At 44.7% G+C, this 13522-nt stretch overlaps 1 protein-coding gene across 3 annotated transcripts in view; it reads left to right on the top strand.

Annotated features, from left to right (window-relative positions):
- The window catches only part of xpo7 (exportin 7), a 68220-nt gene that overhangs the window by 10061 nt on the left and 44637 nt on the right, over nt 1-13522 (top strand). For all 3 annotated transcript variants that reach the window (XM_079524369.1, XM_079524368.1, XM_079524367.1), the window contains exons 2-5: nt 6442-6588; nt 7055-7148; nt 9344-9510; nt 11351-11416. In XM_079524369.1, the coding sequence (XP_079380495.1) occupies nt 6442-6588; nt 7055-7148; nt 9344-9510; nt 11351-11416 (474 nt within the window). The remainder of the gene's footprint in view (nt 1-6441; nt 6589-7054; nt 7149-9343; nt 9511-11350; nt 11417-13522) is intronic.

The following is a 13522-nucleotide window of genomic DNA, read 5'->3' as shown; positions in this document are numbered from 1 at the left end:
TTTCTCCATTGGTTGGTGCTGTCAAAAGAATAAATCGTGTTTTCTTTGGGGGGGTTGGGAAATGTGCAATCAATTGTAAAATTACTTATTTGTAGGTGTGGCTGTATACTTGCTGGCTGCTGCGCAAATTTATGATTTCACGTGGTCAGCTCAACCGGAGCAGTGCGTGCTCCATGCTGCTGTGGCTGATGGTCTTCAACGCTGGACAAAGCATGGGGCCGGGGATTAAGTGGTTAACCCATTCTGAACGGGAACCCCTTTTGGTGTTTTAAGCATTGTTATGATTTAGCTGTTGAAAAAATAGCAGATCTACAAGTTCATAGCGCGGCACCGAGTGCCGCGCTATGAACTTGTAGGTCTGCTATTTTTGAAATATCGGGAAAATGTGGCGCAAATCTTTGAATATATTTTATTTCAGAGTGAACGTTTTTAACTCATATCTTTGCTTCTGGAGGGGTCCCTGGAACAACATATTTTCAGATGTGGGGTCGGCGGCCAATTACAGATAATTCTGGGGGTCCTTGACATGAAAAAGGTTGAGTACCACTGAATAGAAACATAGGGTTTTCAGAAAACTTTTAGGATTTAGAAGAATCGTCCTCGGGTCAAAATGGGTTAAAAGGGCCCCTTCCCTTCCACTTCCGCATGACGCTGACATCTTTTGTATCTTTATTATTCTAGCCTTTTTTTTTTTTTTTTTACCAACCGGCCTCCAGCATCAATGCATCCATGATGCTTCGGCGTGCTGTCACTACAAGCTGCGTTTTTTAAATGGTTAATCACGTCATCAAGTAGTGATGGGAGATTAAAGGAGAATTCCATGCTAGAAGGCTTTCTTACCTTTTAGTTTATTTGTAGTTGTTACGTCCCCAACAAAGAGGTCCATGTGTTATTTTGTGCAAAAGTGCATTATTGGCTAGTTCCCCTACCATAAGCCCTCAATGGGGGTTGGGTTTTTGTGCTAATTCGCTTATTTCCATCGAAATAAGTAGTAAAGTGTGCCGCTTGGGACACTATTTACATTATGAAGAGAGCATATATACATTTTTGAGCGATGGAAATAAGCAAATTAGCACAACGCCCCATAGCTCCATTCAATTCATTGAGGGCTTATGGTAGGGGAAATAGCCAATAATGCGCTTTTGCACAAAACACCTGGACCTCTTTGGTGGGGACGTAACAACTACAAATAAAGGTAAGAAAGCCTTCTAGCATGGAATTCTCCTTTAATCGGCACTATCGGACGATTTAAGTTGTTCTTTGATTAATCGGCATTGGTCCGATTTAATCAATCGGACCGATTGTAAGTAACAGCTTGAACAGATCTACAAGCCCACAATAATATTAAATATAAGGTTAAATCTGACTTGCCTAAGCCTGCAGTGCAAAATCAGTTTAGGGGTAAGGGGTGGCGCAAGATAAAGCAGTTTGTCTGCTTTCAAACACTTCACCTTCACCAGTTCCCACCATACATATATATATACTGTATGTTTTTAAATCTAATCTTTGTCTGACATCATGTAGCAGAACAATCCATTACTAGTACTACTGTTCAGCCCAGTGTTGCTATTTAGAGCGTGCCATATAGCCTGCCCTATACTGTTCAGTGACATTTTTCAGAAAATGTTTAGAAATGACAATCACGCGCACACACACACACCCATGTACAACCACAGTCTACACAACTACACTGTTGACCATGGCCACTGAGCAGCTCCGCTGGAGCAGTTGGGGGTTTAGTGCCTTGCTCAAAGGTACATACTGTACATGCAAGGCACATGTGTTGAGGTAAGGGAGGGGTGAATGTTGGTCATTCAATTCCTTCCAGTCCTGGTAATCGTACCGGGAGCTGCTGGCGGCTGTGGCTCACAGGAGGTAGAGCAGGTCGTCCAATGATCCCTGGGTCAGCGGTTCGAATCCCGGCTCCTCCTGTCCACACGTCGAAGTGTCCTTGACTCCTAGTCCTTGGGCAAGACACTGAACCCTACATTGCCTCCAATGAGTTGGAACTTGGTCGGTGTAAGCTCGCCACCTATTGGTGTGTGAATGTGGGAAGTGACGCTGGCGTCCACTGTTCGCTGCTTCACCTCCCAATGTATGAATGAATGAACCATTGTAAAGCGCTTTGAGCACTTGTGAATGATGAGGGAGTGATGCAGGGATACTTAAAACAACAGTGGCAGATAGAATGTTGAAGCCGTTTTGAAAACATTCCCAGGAATAGTGAAGTGAAATGTAAATTGAGGCTAAATGTTAGGCTGTGTTGATAATCCCACAGTCTCTATAACTGAAATAGGAAATTTAAATTCTGGCAATGCGCCAGACAGCGTTGCGCCAAAATCGATGACTTCGAATTCTGTGACTGGCTCTTGTTGAAAATACTGATTATTTCATATGCAATTAAAACGTCCTTTTGGTGTTTTAGGCGCTATGCTATGCTTTAGCTATTGAAAAATAGCAGATCTATAGGCTCATAGCGCGGCACCGAGTGCCGCGCTACGAGCTTGTAGGTCTGCTATTTTTGAAAAATTGTGAAAATGTGGCGCAAATTTGGAATATATATTCGTTCAGAGCAAACATTTTTAAATCAATCTTTGCTTCTGGGGGGTCCCTGGAACAACATATTGTCAGATTGGGGTCTGCGGCCAATTACATATAATTTTTGGGGTCCTTGACATGAAATTGTTTGAGCACCACTGACATAAAAACATAGGTTTTTCAGAAAACTCATGATTTAGAAGGCATTTGTAGAATCGTCCTCAGGTCTAAATGGGTTAAACCCCTCAATGAACCTCGATGGTCCCTGCCTGGCCTGGGCCCCTCAATGAACCTCGATGGTCCCTGCCTGGCCTGGGCCCCTCAATTAACCTCGATGGTCCCTGCCTGGCCTGGGTTAGGGTTAACCCCCTCAATGAACCTCGATGGTCCCTGCCTGGCCTGGGCCCCTCAATGAACCTCGATGGTCCCTGCCTGGCCTGGGTTAGGGTTAACCCCCTCAATGAACCTCGATGGTCCCTGCCTGGCCTGGGCCCCTCAATGAACCTCGATGGTCCCTGCCTGGCCTGGGCCCCTCAATGAACCTCGATGGTCCCTGCCTGGCCTGGGTTAGGGTTAACCCCCTCAATGAACCTCGATGGTCCCTGCCTGGCCTGGGTTAGGGTTAACCCCCTCAATGAACCTCGATGGTCCCTGCCTGGCCTGGGCCGACTTTAACCCCCTCAATGAACCTCGATGGTCCCTGCCTGGCCTGGGTTAGGGTTAACCCCCTCAATGAACCTCGATGGTCCCTGCCTGGCCTGGGTTAGGGTTAACCCCCTCAATGAACCTCGATGGTCCCTGCCTGGCCTGGGCCGACTTAACAACCACTGGCCTGGTTTATGATGACCAAATGAAAACAGTTCAGTGGCAGGACAGTGCACAGCTTGAGAGAGATATATTTATAACATTTATTACAAAATACCTTGATTTCATATTGGATTGTAGGATTATATAGCACATTTTGTTATTAATCTATTGTAAATGGTTATGTTATTTTGAACGGGTGTAAAAAAAAAAAATACATATACAAATCAGAAATCACGGAACGGGTAAGCATAGCCTATGAGTTCAGGGATACATACATTGTTGCATTTTGAACCGGCGATGCTTTAAAAACAAGCTTGTAAATGACCTTTGTTCCTTTTTGATTCAATGCTTGACCTTGTAGTTCTTGTTGCAACAGGCAGCGTCTCCTTTAATAGACTGGGAGTGTAAAAACTCTTCCTTTGATCGGTCCGTCAATTCGATGACAAGTGTGTGTGACCGGGATATGAAGGATACTGATGTATTTATTCGTGACATTTTGGGTGTAATCATATCATTGTGTGCTTCAGAAGTGCTGCTGTTCACTTTGTTGCTCTCTCTCACAGTAGTCACCGTGGGCCACCGTAGGTCACCGTGTCCAGTTTGATTTTCGCTTTGTGTTCGGAGCGGCGGTGGCTCAGGGGCAGAGTGGCAGGATGGGAGCCGCAAGGTTGCCAGTTTGAACCCCCAGAGTTAGTGTCGGAGTGTCCCTGGGCAAGACACTGAACCCCTAATTGCTCCCGATGTGCAGGTTGTTGCCTTCTGCCTTGCATGGTTTCCTCTGTCATCGGTGTATGAATGTGTGTGTAAATGGGTGAATGTAATGCACAGTCTATGTAAAGCGCCTTGGATAAAGGCACCATTTTGTTGGTTTTTGATTGAATACTTTATTAGTTTGAAATGTAAAGTCACAGTCAGACATTTAGACTAAAAGGGATAACAAAAAATAAGTCCTGGGATCTGTATCCACTGTGGTCTTACAGATCTACAGTGGTTTTCAACCAGTGGTCCGGGGACCACCAGTGGGCCTTGAGGGGGTTCCAGGTGCTCCACAGCTAGTTGGTAACCAAATGGACCTTTTTAACTCTTGAGTGAAACCCTTGAGCTTCATTTTACACTCGTAAGAGTTAAATTATTATTCAAAATCTGCATCACTTAATTTACAGGAAGTCTAGTCTACACATTTAGAGAGAATGTAGTAGAATTGTTATTTTTGATCAACTTTTGCCTGTCATCTCTCCTAATGGCACCACATCAATACAGCATGGAATTGTGGACGAAATCTTATCCACCGATGACAAAATATTCTTTGGTTTTGGGTCTGAGAGGCGCCTAAATCTCATCAAACGGTTGTCTGTGGCTCAAATGCCAAATAAATAATGGGACTTGATTATGATATGAAAAGAAAAGCACTGATCTACTACAGCGTCTAGTGTTATCAGAGCGTGTGTGGAGTTGTAGTGAGGTTACAAGGTAGTGTCTGGCTGCAGCACAAAATAAGTCAAAACAAACTTGCATCTCCAGGGACCTGCTTTAAAACTGTTCACCTCAACACCTTATTCTGAGCAATCTAATCCTTGTCTGACATCAGGTAGATGGAACAGACATCAGGTAGATGGAACAGACATCAGGTAGATGAAACAATAGATTACCAACTTCTCCAGCCGCGCTCAGCCCTATTTTTAGGTCACATTTTTCAGAAATGTTCAAAAATCTCTCTCATAACTCATCATAAAGCTAGACCCACCATGGTAAATGGTGCATTTATACAGCGCCTTTATCCAAGGCGCTTTACATATATTGTGCATTACATTCACCCATTCACACACATTCACACACCTTTACATATATTGTGCATTACATTCACCCATTCACACACACATTCACACACCTTTACATAGATTGTGCATTACATTCACCCATTCACACACACATTCATACACCGATGGCGGTGGCAACCATGCAAGGAACTAAACCAGCACATCAGGAGCAATTAGGGGTTCAGTGTCTTGCTCAAGGACCCTTCGACACTGACTCTGGGGGAGCCCACAGGGATCGAACTGGCAACCTTCCGGTTACCATCCAGCCACTCCACCCCTGAGCCACCGCCGCCCCACCCCACCATGTTCAGTTTGCTGCTGCTTGTGTTAAGAGCTTCTGCACACCTCACCACACCTGCACATTGAGGTCGGGGGTCCCCAGATGATATGATATGATATAGTACTTTATTGTCAGTTCACACTGAAATTTGTCTTGCGACGCAGCAGCCAAGTATGCAGAACACATATACACACATTTGACATAACACAAAGAACAAGACAATAAACATACATAAAGACATGAAGACAAGAGCAATGTCCACCGCTTAGATTACCCTGTGGCTACTACAACTCCTGATTAAGCCTCAAGGTCGACTGGTGGACAAAGGACCTCTTTAGTCTGACCTTATTGTAACCAACCAGCCACTTTTGTATGTGTGTCCCCCTTTTTGAAAGTAGCTCCTCGCCCTACACACTTCCACTTGGTTTGAACATAGATGTATAAATAATAGAGAGCGGGCACTGGATGGATGGAGGGGAATCCCGGTGCCATCTCTATTATTTATATATCTATGTTCAAACTGTGTGTGTGGTGTGTGCGTGCGTGCAGCTCATGCATGTGTGTGTGTGTGTGTGCGCGTCGCAAATATGTCCGGGCGGAAACGAACGACTCTGAACACAATAGTTCCGCCTTAGATAATTTTTGTTCCTACCTAAACTACTGCACTGAAACTGACACAGAGGCAGTTATAGCGGACCCCCGCAGATAATAATAATGCATCTGGTAATTAATTGATTTGGGCCTTGCCCAGCTGGAGATCCTATGTATAAAGTGTCTGTGTGTCTTTCCAGGGCCTTGCCCAGCTGGAGATCCTATGTATAAAGTGTCTGTGTGTCTTTCCAGGGCCTTGCCCAGCTGGAGATCCTATGTATAAAGTGTCTGTGTGTCTTTCCAGGGCCTTGCCCAGCTGGAGATCCTATGTATAAAGTGTCTGTGTGTCTTTCCAGGGCCTTGCCCAGCTGGAGATCCTATGTATAACGTGTCTGTGTGTCTTTCCAGGGCCTTGCCCAGCTGGAGATCCTATGTAAGCAGCTATACGAGACAACAGACACGGATGTCCGACTCCAGGCAGAGAAAGCATTGGTGGAGTTTACCAACAGCCCCGACTGTCTGAGCAAATGTCAGCTACTACTGGAGAGAGGCAGTGTGAGTTTTACTCCATCATCACTGGCACCTACTTGGCTATTGTGGCTTCAATTAGAGCTGCTTCATATAATCATGCGTTGCAATATAATTTCCTGTTTAATTCGTCGATGTGTTGATGGTGCAATTTGATCAGATCAAACAAGTGTTCCGGGGCGCTCAGGTGGCACCGTGTGCCTGTCCCCTGCGTTCTAATCTACCGCGGTGTATTCGGCTTTGTCGAGCGTCTATATACGAACACAACAGAAGTGACAAATGTGCTGCGGGGTGAGGAAATAATTGGCATGATGACTAAATAAATTGGGAAAAGTTTTCTGTTGTTATCCACCATGAGCACCAGCACCTTTTACAGTACTATTGTCGATGGATGCTAGTAGATCATGCAAAGTGGACAGAAAAAGAACAAACGTTTAATTTTGTTCCAAAAAGTATTGAGTGTATTTGACTTAAACCGTGTTTTTCTCCACAGTCATCGTATTCCCAGTTGCTCGCTGCCACCTGTCTATCTAAACTGGTGTCTAGAACTAGCAACCCTCTGCCCCTTGAGCAACGCATCGACATCCGTAAGTTCTGACCTTTCTTTTCCTCCCTCTACCTTGTATGTCCTTAAAACAGTTTGACGGCCGCTAATTGTTTACTCCAGTGTTCCCCCGCTGCGTAATACGACATTCCCGCTATTTGTTTAATGCGTTTAATTCGCTGTATTTTAATAATTAAAAAGAAACTCTTGAGTCCAATGCAAGTGAACGGAAGACACGGCCTCATGGAGGAGGGTCTTATGCACCCGTCTTGTGGCGTACCAAGATGGCGGGTGGTGCGATCGAAAATAACACACGGAGGAACCTATTTTCGCCGGACTTTCGCCGATCAAAAGCCCAAATACTTCAGCGATCTAAAGTTAATGAAACAATCTCTGCAGCGTAGAATATTTGATTAAAATGCGGGTAACGCGTAGTATGCCCTCAAAGTGTTAAAGCAACCTGTACTGCACTCAGGGCCGCTTTTAGGGTAGTGCGAATGGTGCGGCCGCACAGGGCCTCGCGCAGGCGAGGCTTCGCGCTAGGCAGTGTTTTTTTTTTTTTTTTAAGAAACAATAATCGCATCGCAGCCCGTTCCTTCGCAGTTGCTGCAGTCGGCATGGAGCCGCCCTGTCAGTCCAGTCAGTCAGTGTCATGATTTCACAATTTTCTAATTGAATTTTGATCGATCACAAACTGTCTGCAGGCAATCAAGCAAATGTGATACTTAATATTTATAACAAATAGGAAAGTGAAGGCAAAAGTAAGTATTAAAAGTAAGTATTACGGCCCTGTGCGACATATCGCACAGGGCCTCGCATTTCTCCCAGACGCCTCTGACTGCACTGCCATGTCTAAAGCCTTATACCTCCCTGCACTGCCATGTCTAAAGCCTTATACCTCCCTGCACTGCCATGTCTAAAGCCTTATAGCTCCCTGCACTGCCATGTCTAAAGCCTTATACCTCCCTGCACTGCCATGTCTAAAGCCTTATACCTCCCTGCACTGCCATGTCTAAAGCCTTATACCTCCCTGCACTGCCATGTCTAAAGCCTTATAGCTCCCTGCACTGCAGGTCTAAAGCCCAAACCACACCAAAGGGTCGCGGCAGGTTTTTTTTTAAATGTCAACCACACCAATGCAACTCATTAAGTTGTAACGAGTTGCATTGGTGTGGTTCAGTGTTGATTTAGTCGACTAAAAACTAAGACGAAAAATGTTCATCGACTACCTTTTTTTCACTGACGAAAACGAAATGGAAACTAAATGAAAACTAAGCTATGATGACTAATTATATTGACAATTTCGTCAACAGATAAAAACTAAACTAAAATGTTAGGAAGGGACTAGTGGACCTCTTGTCCACTAGTCCCTTCCTAACATTTTAGTTTAAGTATAAGTCATTTTACACTCGGTTGCATGCTGAAAATAGCTGATCTACAAGCTCACACGCGGCACGTTGTGAGCTTGTAGATCGGCTATTTTCAGCATGCAACCGATCGGCTATTTTGTGTAAAATCAGCCATTCCGACTGCATCAAGGCCCGCCAAAATACATTTTAGTCGACTAAATCAATTGTCGATTTAGTCGACTAAAATCTTATATTTAGTCTCTGTGATTTAGTAAAAAGGAAAAAAAAGATTTAGTCTCTGTGACACATCTAGGGGCCACAATCAAAGATGTTCCTAGAAGCTTTCTCATTGGTCGAAAATCGGCAAATCGACTAATGACAAAGCTTCTAGGAAAATCTTTGAATGCAGATTGCGGCCCCTAGATGTGTCTCAGAGACTGACGGCCACACTACACCAGGCTTTTCGCGCACAAAACGCACGCGTTTACCCTAAACGCGTGCGTTGAATTTAGGTCCAGTCCTATTTTAAAAAATGCACGCACGGGCCGCGCGTTTAGGGTAAACGCGCGAGAAAACCCTGGTGTAGTGTGGCCGTAAATCTTTTTTGGGAGCGTTCTACCCATTGTTGGCTGTCTAAATACCAAAAAAAAAGTCATTAAAGTTTTTACTATTGCTTATAGCAGCTTTAATTGTTGAATTAATAAGTCCGTTATGTTTCCTGAAATTTGCTTGGGCCTTGTTGTTTTCGATGCACGTTTGTTTAAAAATTTAAATAAGTGCTGATGATGATTATAATGTGGTGACTGTTGTTGCTGATTAATTAATGGGTCTAGTCACAGTTGACTGTTTATTAAAAGTAGTCTGTGTGTTTGTGTCTTTGTTGCTGCAGGGAACTATGTGATAAATTATCTGGCGACGCGGCCCAAGTTGGCTGCGTTCGTGACCCAGGCTCTCATCCAGCTGTACGCCCGGATCACCAAGCTGGGCTGGTTCGACTGTCAGAAAGACGACTACGTCTTCAGAAACGTCATCGCCGACGTTACACGATTTTTACAGGTGTGTTTTTGTGTTTTAACCTAGTATGGCTCCCGGTCACTGCCCGCACAGAATACAAAACTCTGATGCTGGCATTCAAAGCAACCAAAGGCATGGCCCCCCCATATCTCACAAGTATGATCGTACCCTACAAACCCTCCCGCTCACTCAGATCAGCCAACGCAGGGAAGCTGGAGGTACCTTCACTAAAAACGCCGGGACAACGCTCCACACGTCCCAAACTCTTCTCCCTTCTGGCTCCAAAACTATGGAATGCACTTCCCATTGCAGTCAGAACTGCAGCCTCACTCCCAATCTTTCGCCGTAGTCTGAAAACCCACCTCTTCAGACTCCACCATGGCCCGTAGCACTTGCCCTAGCCTAGCCCCTTAGATAGCACATTATGTAGACTTAGATAGTATTTTAAACAGACTTATAGCTTGTTACGTAGACAGCTCTAGAATTGCACTTTATGTAGTCATAGCACTTTATAGTACACATGTATAATATATTATATAGTATAGTATGTATAGTTTACATAGATACTCCACTGTTACGTTCTTAGTTTACGCATGATTCATGATAACTACTTTTTATACATGTGATGTATGCCATGCTTTTTGTTTTTGCTTAATGTAAGTCGCTCTGGATTAAGAGCGTCTGCTAAATGCCTACATTGTAAATTGTAAATTGTAGTATACAAATGCTGTCTAAACCAGTAGTCCTCAAACCTTTTCACTAAAAATGTCTGTTTGAAAATGACAGTTTTCTGAAAAAGCTATGTTTCTATGTCAGTCGTTCTTCGATTTTTAAAAAATGGCAGACCTAGCTGCTATTTAAAAATAGCAGATCTACAAGCTCATAGCGCGCCACCGAGTGGCGCGCTACGAGCTTGTAGATCTGCTATTTTTAAATAGCTAAAGCATAACATAATGCTAACACCAAAAGGGGTTCCCGCCCAAAATGGGTTAAGATTGAAGAGTGTTTGAAATCGGGATCGGAAGCGGAAAATAATTATCGGGACATCCCTATTCAGAAGCATCTTCCAAAAGTTCTATTGGATGCTCTTGGGTACTTCATTGCTTCTTGAGGAAGAGTTATCTGTCTAAACGTTCTATTGGATGCTCTTGGGAACTTCATTGCTTCTCGAGGAAGAGTTATCTGTCTATAAGGACTTAGTTGGCCTGACAAAAATGTTTTCAGTGCTGTGTGATTTTTATTTAGCTTTAACCCATTTTGGGCGGGAACCCCTTTTGGTGTTTTAACTAAGCATTATGTTATACTTTAGCTATTGAAAAATAGCAGATCTACAAGCTCATAGCGCGCCACCGAGTGGCGCGCTACGAGCTTGTAGGTCTGCTATTTTTGAAAAATCGTAAAAAATGCGGCACAAATCTTTGAATATATATATTCTTTCAGAGCGAACGTTTTTTTTTATTTTGACGTCAGGCCTGAATGGCATAAACATTGATATGTCTGATAATGTATCATGTCTTTAATGGGTTAAACATTGATATGTCTGATAATGTATCATGTCTTTACAGGACAGTGTAAACATTGATATGTCTGATAATGTATCATGTCTTTACAGGACAGTAAACATTGATATGTCTGATAATGTATCATGTCTTTACAGGACAGTAAACATTGATATGTCTGATAATGTATCATGTCTTTACAGGACAGTAAACATTGATACGTCTGATAATGTATCATGTCTTTACAGGACAGTAAACATTGATATGTCTGATAATGTATCATGTCTTTACAGGACAGTAAACATTGATATGTCTGATAATGTATCATGTCTTTACAGGACAGTAAACATTGATATGTCTGATAATGTATCATGTCTTTACAGGACAGTGTGGAACACTGCATCATAGGAGTCACTATTCTCTCCCAGCTGACCAATGAAATCAATCAGGTAACCTCCCAATTAACACATTGAGAGCCCACGCAAAACTGCCCAAAAATCTTTCACCTAGAAAATCCATTCACATTTTTTATAATTCAGCTGACTGTGGAGACACATGCTGGAACTTTTTACTTTGAAATGTTTTATAGTTTCTGAGTTATTTAATTTAAACGCCAAATGCATTCTCAATGGCGAAAACACAAACTTTGGCACCACGTGTTAAAAAAAAGTGTTTTGATTTTTCTATTTTTTTTTTTAATAAAATAAAAATAAATACAAATATATATATATATATATATATTTTTTTTTCAAAGACGTCCACAGACGTCTTGGGCTATGCACGTGCGGTAATACCCAGGACGTCCACAGACGTTTTGGGCACAAAATGTGTTAACCTCCCCCACAATCCGTTATTGTTTTTTATATTGTGTGTCACTCATCATACTGTCTTTATTTATTATTAACATTGTCTGGGTATTGTCTGGTTGGTAGCGCTTGTGCCTTTGAGCCACAAGTTCATGGGTTCGATCCCGGGCACTGGCAATAATTATGAGTAGCACAGCTTGGGTGCGGCAAGGCAAGTCGTGCGGGAAGTACTGGGAGCTGATGGTAGGTGTGGCGCTCCACCTCAGCAATCCATCTCCCCAGGGGGTCTAGCACATTATAACAGGGATAGACTCCATCTCCCAGGGGTCTAGCACATTGTAACGGGGATAGACTCCATCTCCCAGGGGTCTAGCACATTGTAACGGGGATAGACGCCATCTCCCAGGGGTCTAGCACACTGTAACGGGGACAGACTCCATCTCCCAGGGGTCTAGCGCATTGTAACTGGGACAGACTCCATCTCCCAGGGGGTCTAGCGCATTGTAACGGGGACAGACTGCATCTCCCAGGGGTCTAGTGCATTGTAACGGGGACAGACTCCATCTCCCAGGGGTCTAGCGCATTGTAACGGGGACAGACTCCATCTCCCAGGGGTCTAGCGCATTGTAACGGGGACAGACTCCATCTCCCCAGGGGTCTAGCACATTGTAACGGGGACAGACTCCATCTCCCAGGGGTCTAGCGCATTGTAACGGGGACAGACTCCATCTCCCAGGGGTCTAGCGCATTGTAACAGGGATAGACTCCATCTCCCAGGGGTCTAGTGCATTGTAACGGGGACAGACTCCATCTCCCAGGGGTCTAGCGCATTGTAACGGGGATAGACTCCATCTCCCAGGGGTCTAGCGCATTGTAACGGGGATAGACTCCATCTCCCAAGGGTCTAGCGCATTGTAACGGGGACAGACTGCATCTCCCAGGGGTCTAGTGCATTGTAACGGGGACAGACTCCATCTCCCAGGGGTCTAGTGCATTGTAACGGGGATAGACTCCATCTCCCAGGGGTCTAGCGCATTGTAACGGGGACAGACTGCATCTCCCAGGGGTCTAGTGCATTGTAACGGGGACAGACTGCATCTCCCAGGGGTCTAGTGCATTGTAACGGGGACAGACTGCATCTCCCAGGGGTCTAGCGCATTGTAACGGTGACAGACTCCATCTCCCCAGGGGGTCTAGCGCATTGTAACGGGGACAGACTCCATCTCCCAGGGGTCTAGCGCATTCTAACGAGGACAGACTCCATCTACCAGGGGTCTAGCGCATTGTAACAGGGACAGACTCCATCTCCCAGGGGTCTAGTGCATTGTAACGGGGACAGACAACATCTCCCCAGGGGGTCTAGCGCATTGTAACAGGGACAGACTCCATCTCCCAGGGGTCTAGTGCATTGTAACGGGGACAGACTCCATCTCCCAGGGGTCTAGTGCATTGTAACGGGGACAGACTCCATCTCCCAGGGGTCTAGTTCATTGTAACGGGGACAGACTCCATCTCCCCAGGGGGTCTAGCGCATTGTAATGGGGACAGACTCCATCTCCCAGGGGTCTAGCGCATTGTAACGGGGACAGACTCCATCTCCCAGGGGTCTAGCGCATTGTAACGGGGACAGACTCCATCTCCCAGGGGGTCTAGCGCATTGTAACGGGGACAGACTCTATCTCCCAGGGGTCTAGCGCATTGTAATGGTGACAGACAACATCTCCCAGGGGTCTAGCGCATTGTAACGGT

The sequence above is a fragment of the Electrona antarctica genome, assembly GCF_951216825.1.
Source record: "Electrona antarctica genome assembly, chromosome: 16".
Classification (NCBI taxonomy): Eukaryota; Metazoa; Chordata; class Actinopteri; order Myctophiformes; family Myctophidae; genus Electrona; species Electrona antarctica.
This window is presented reverse-complemented; position numbering and strand designations above follow the sequence as displayed.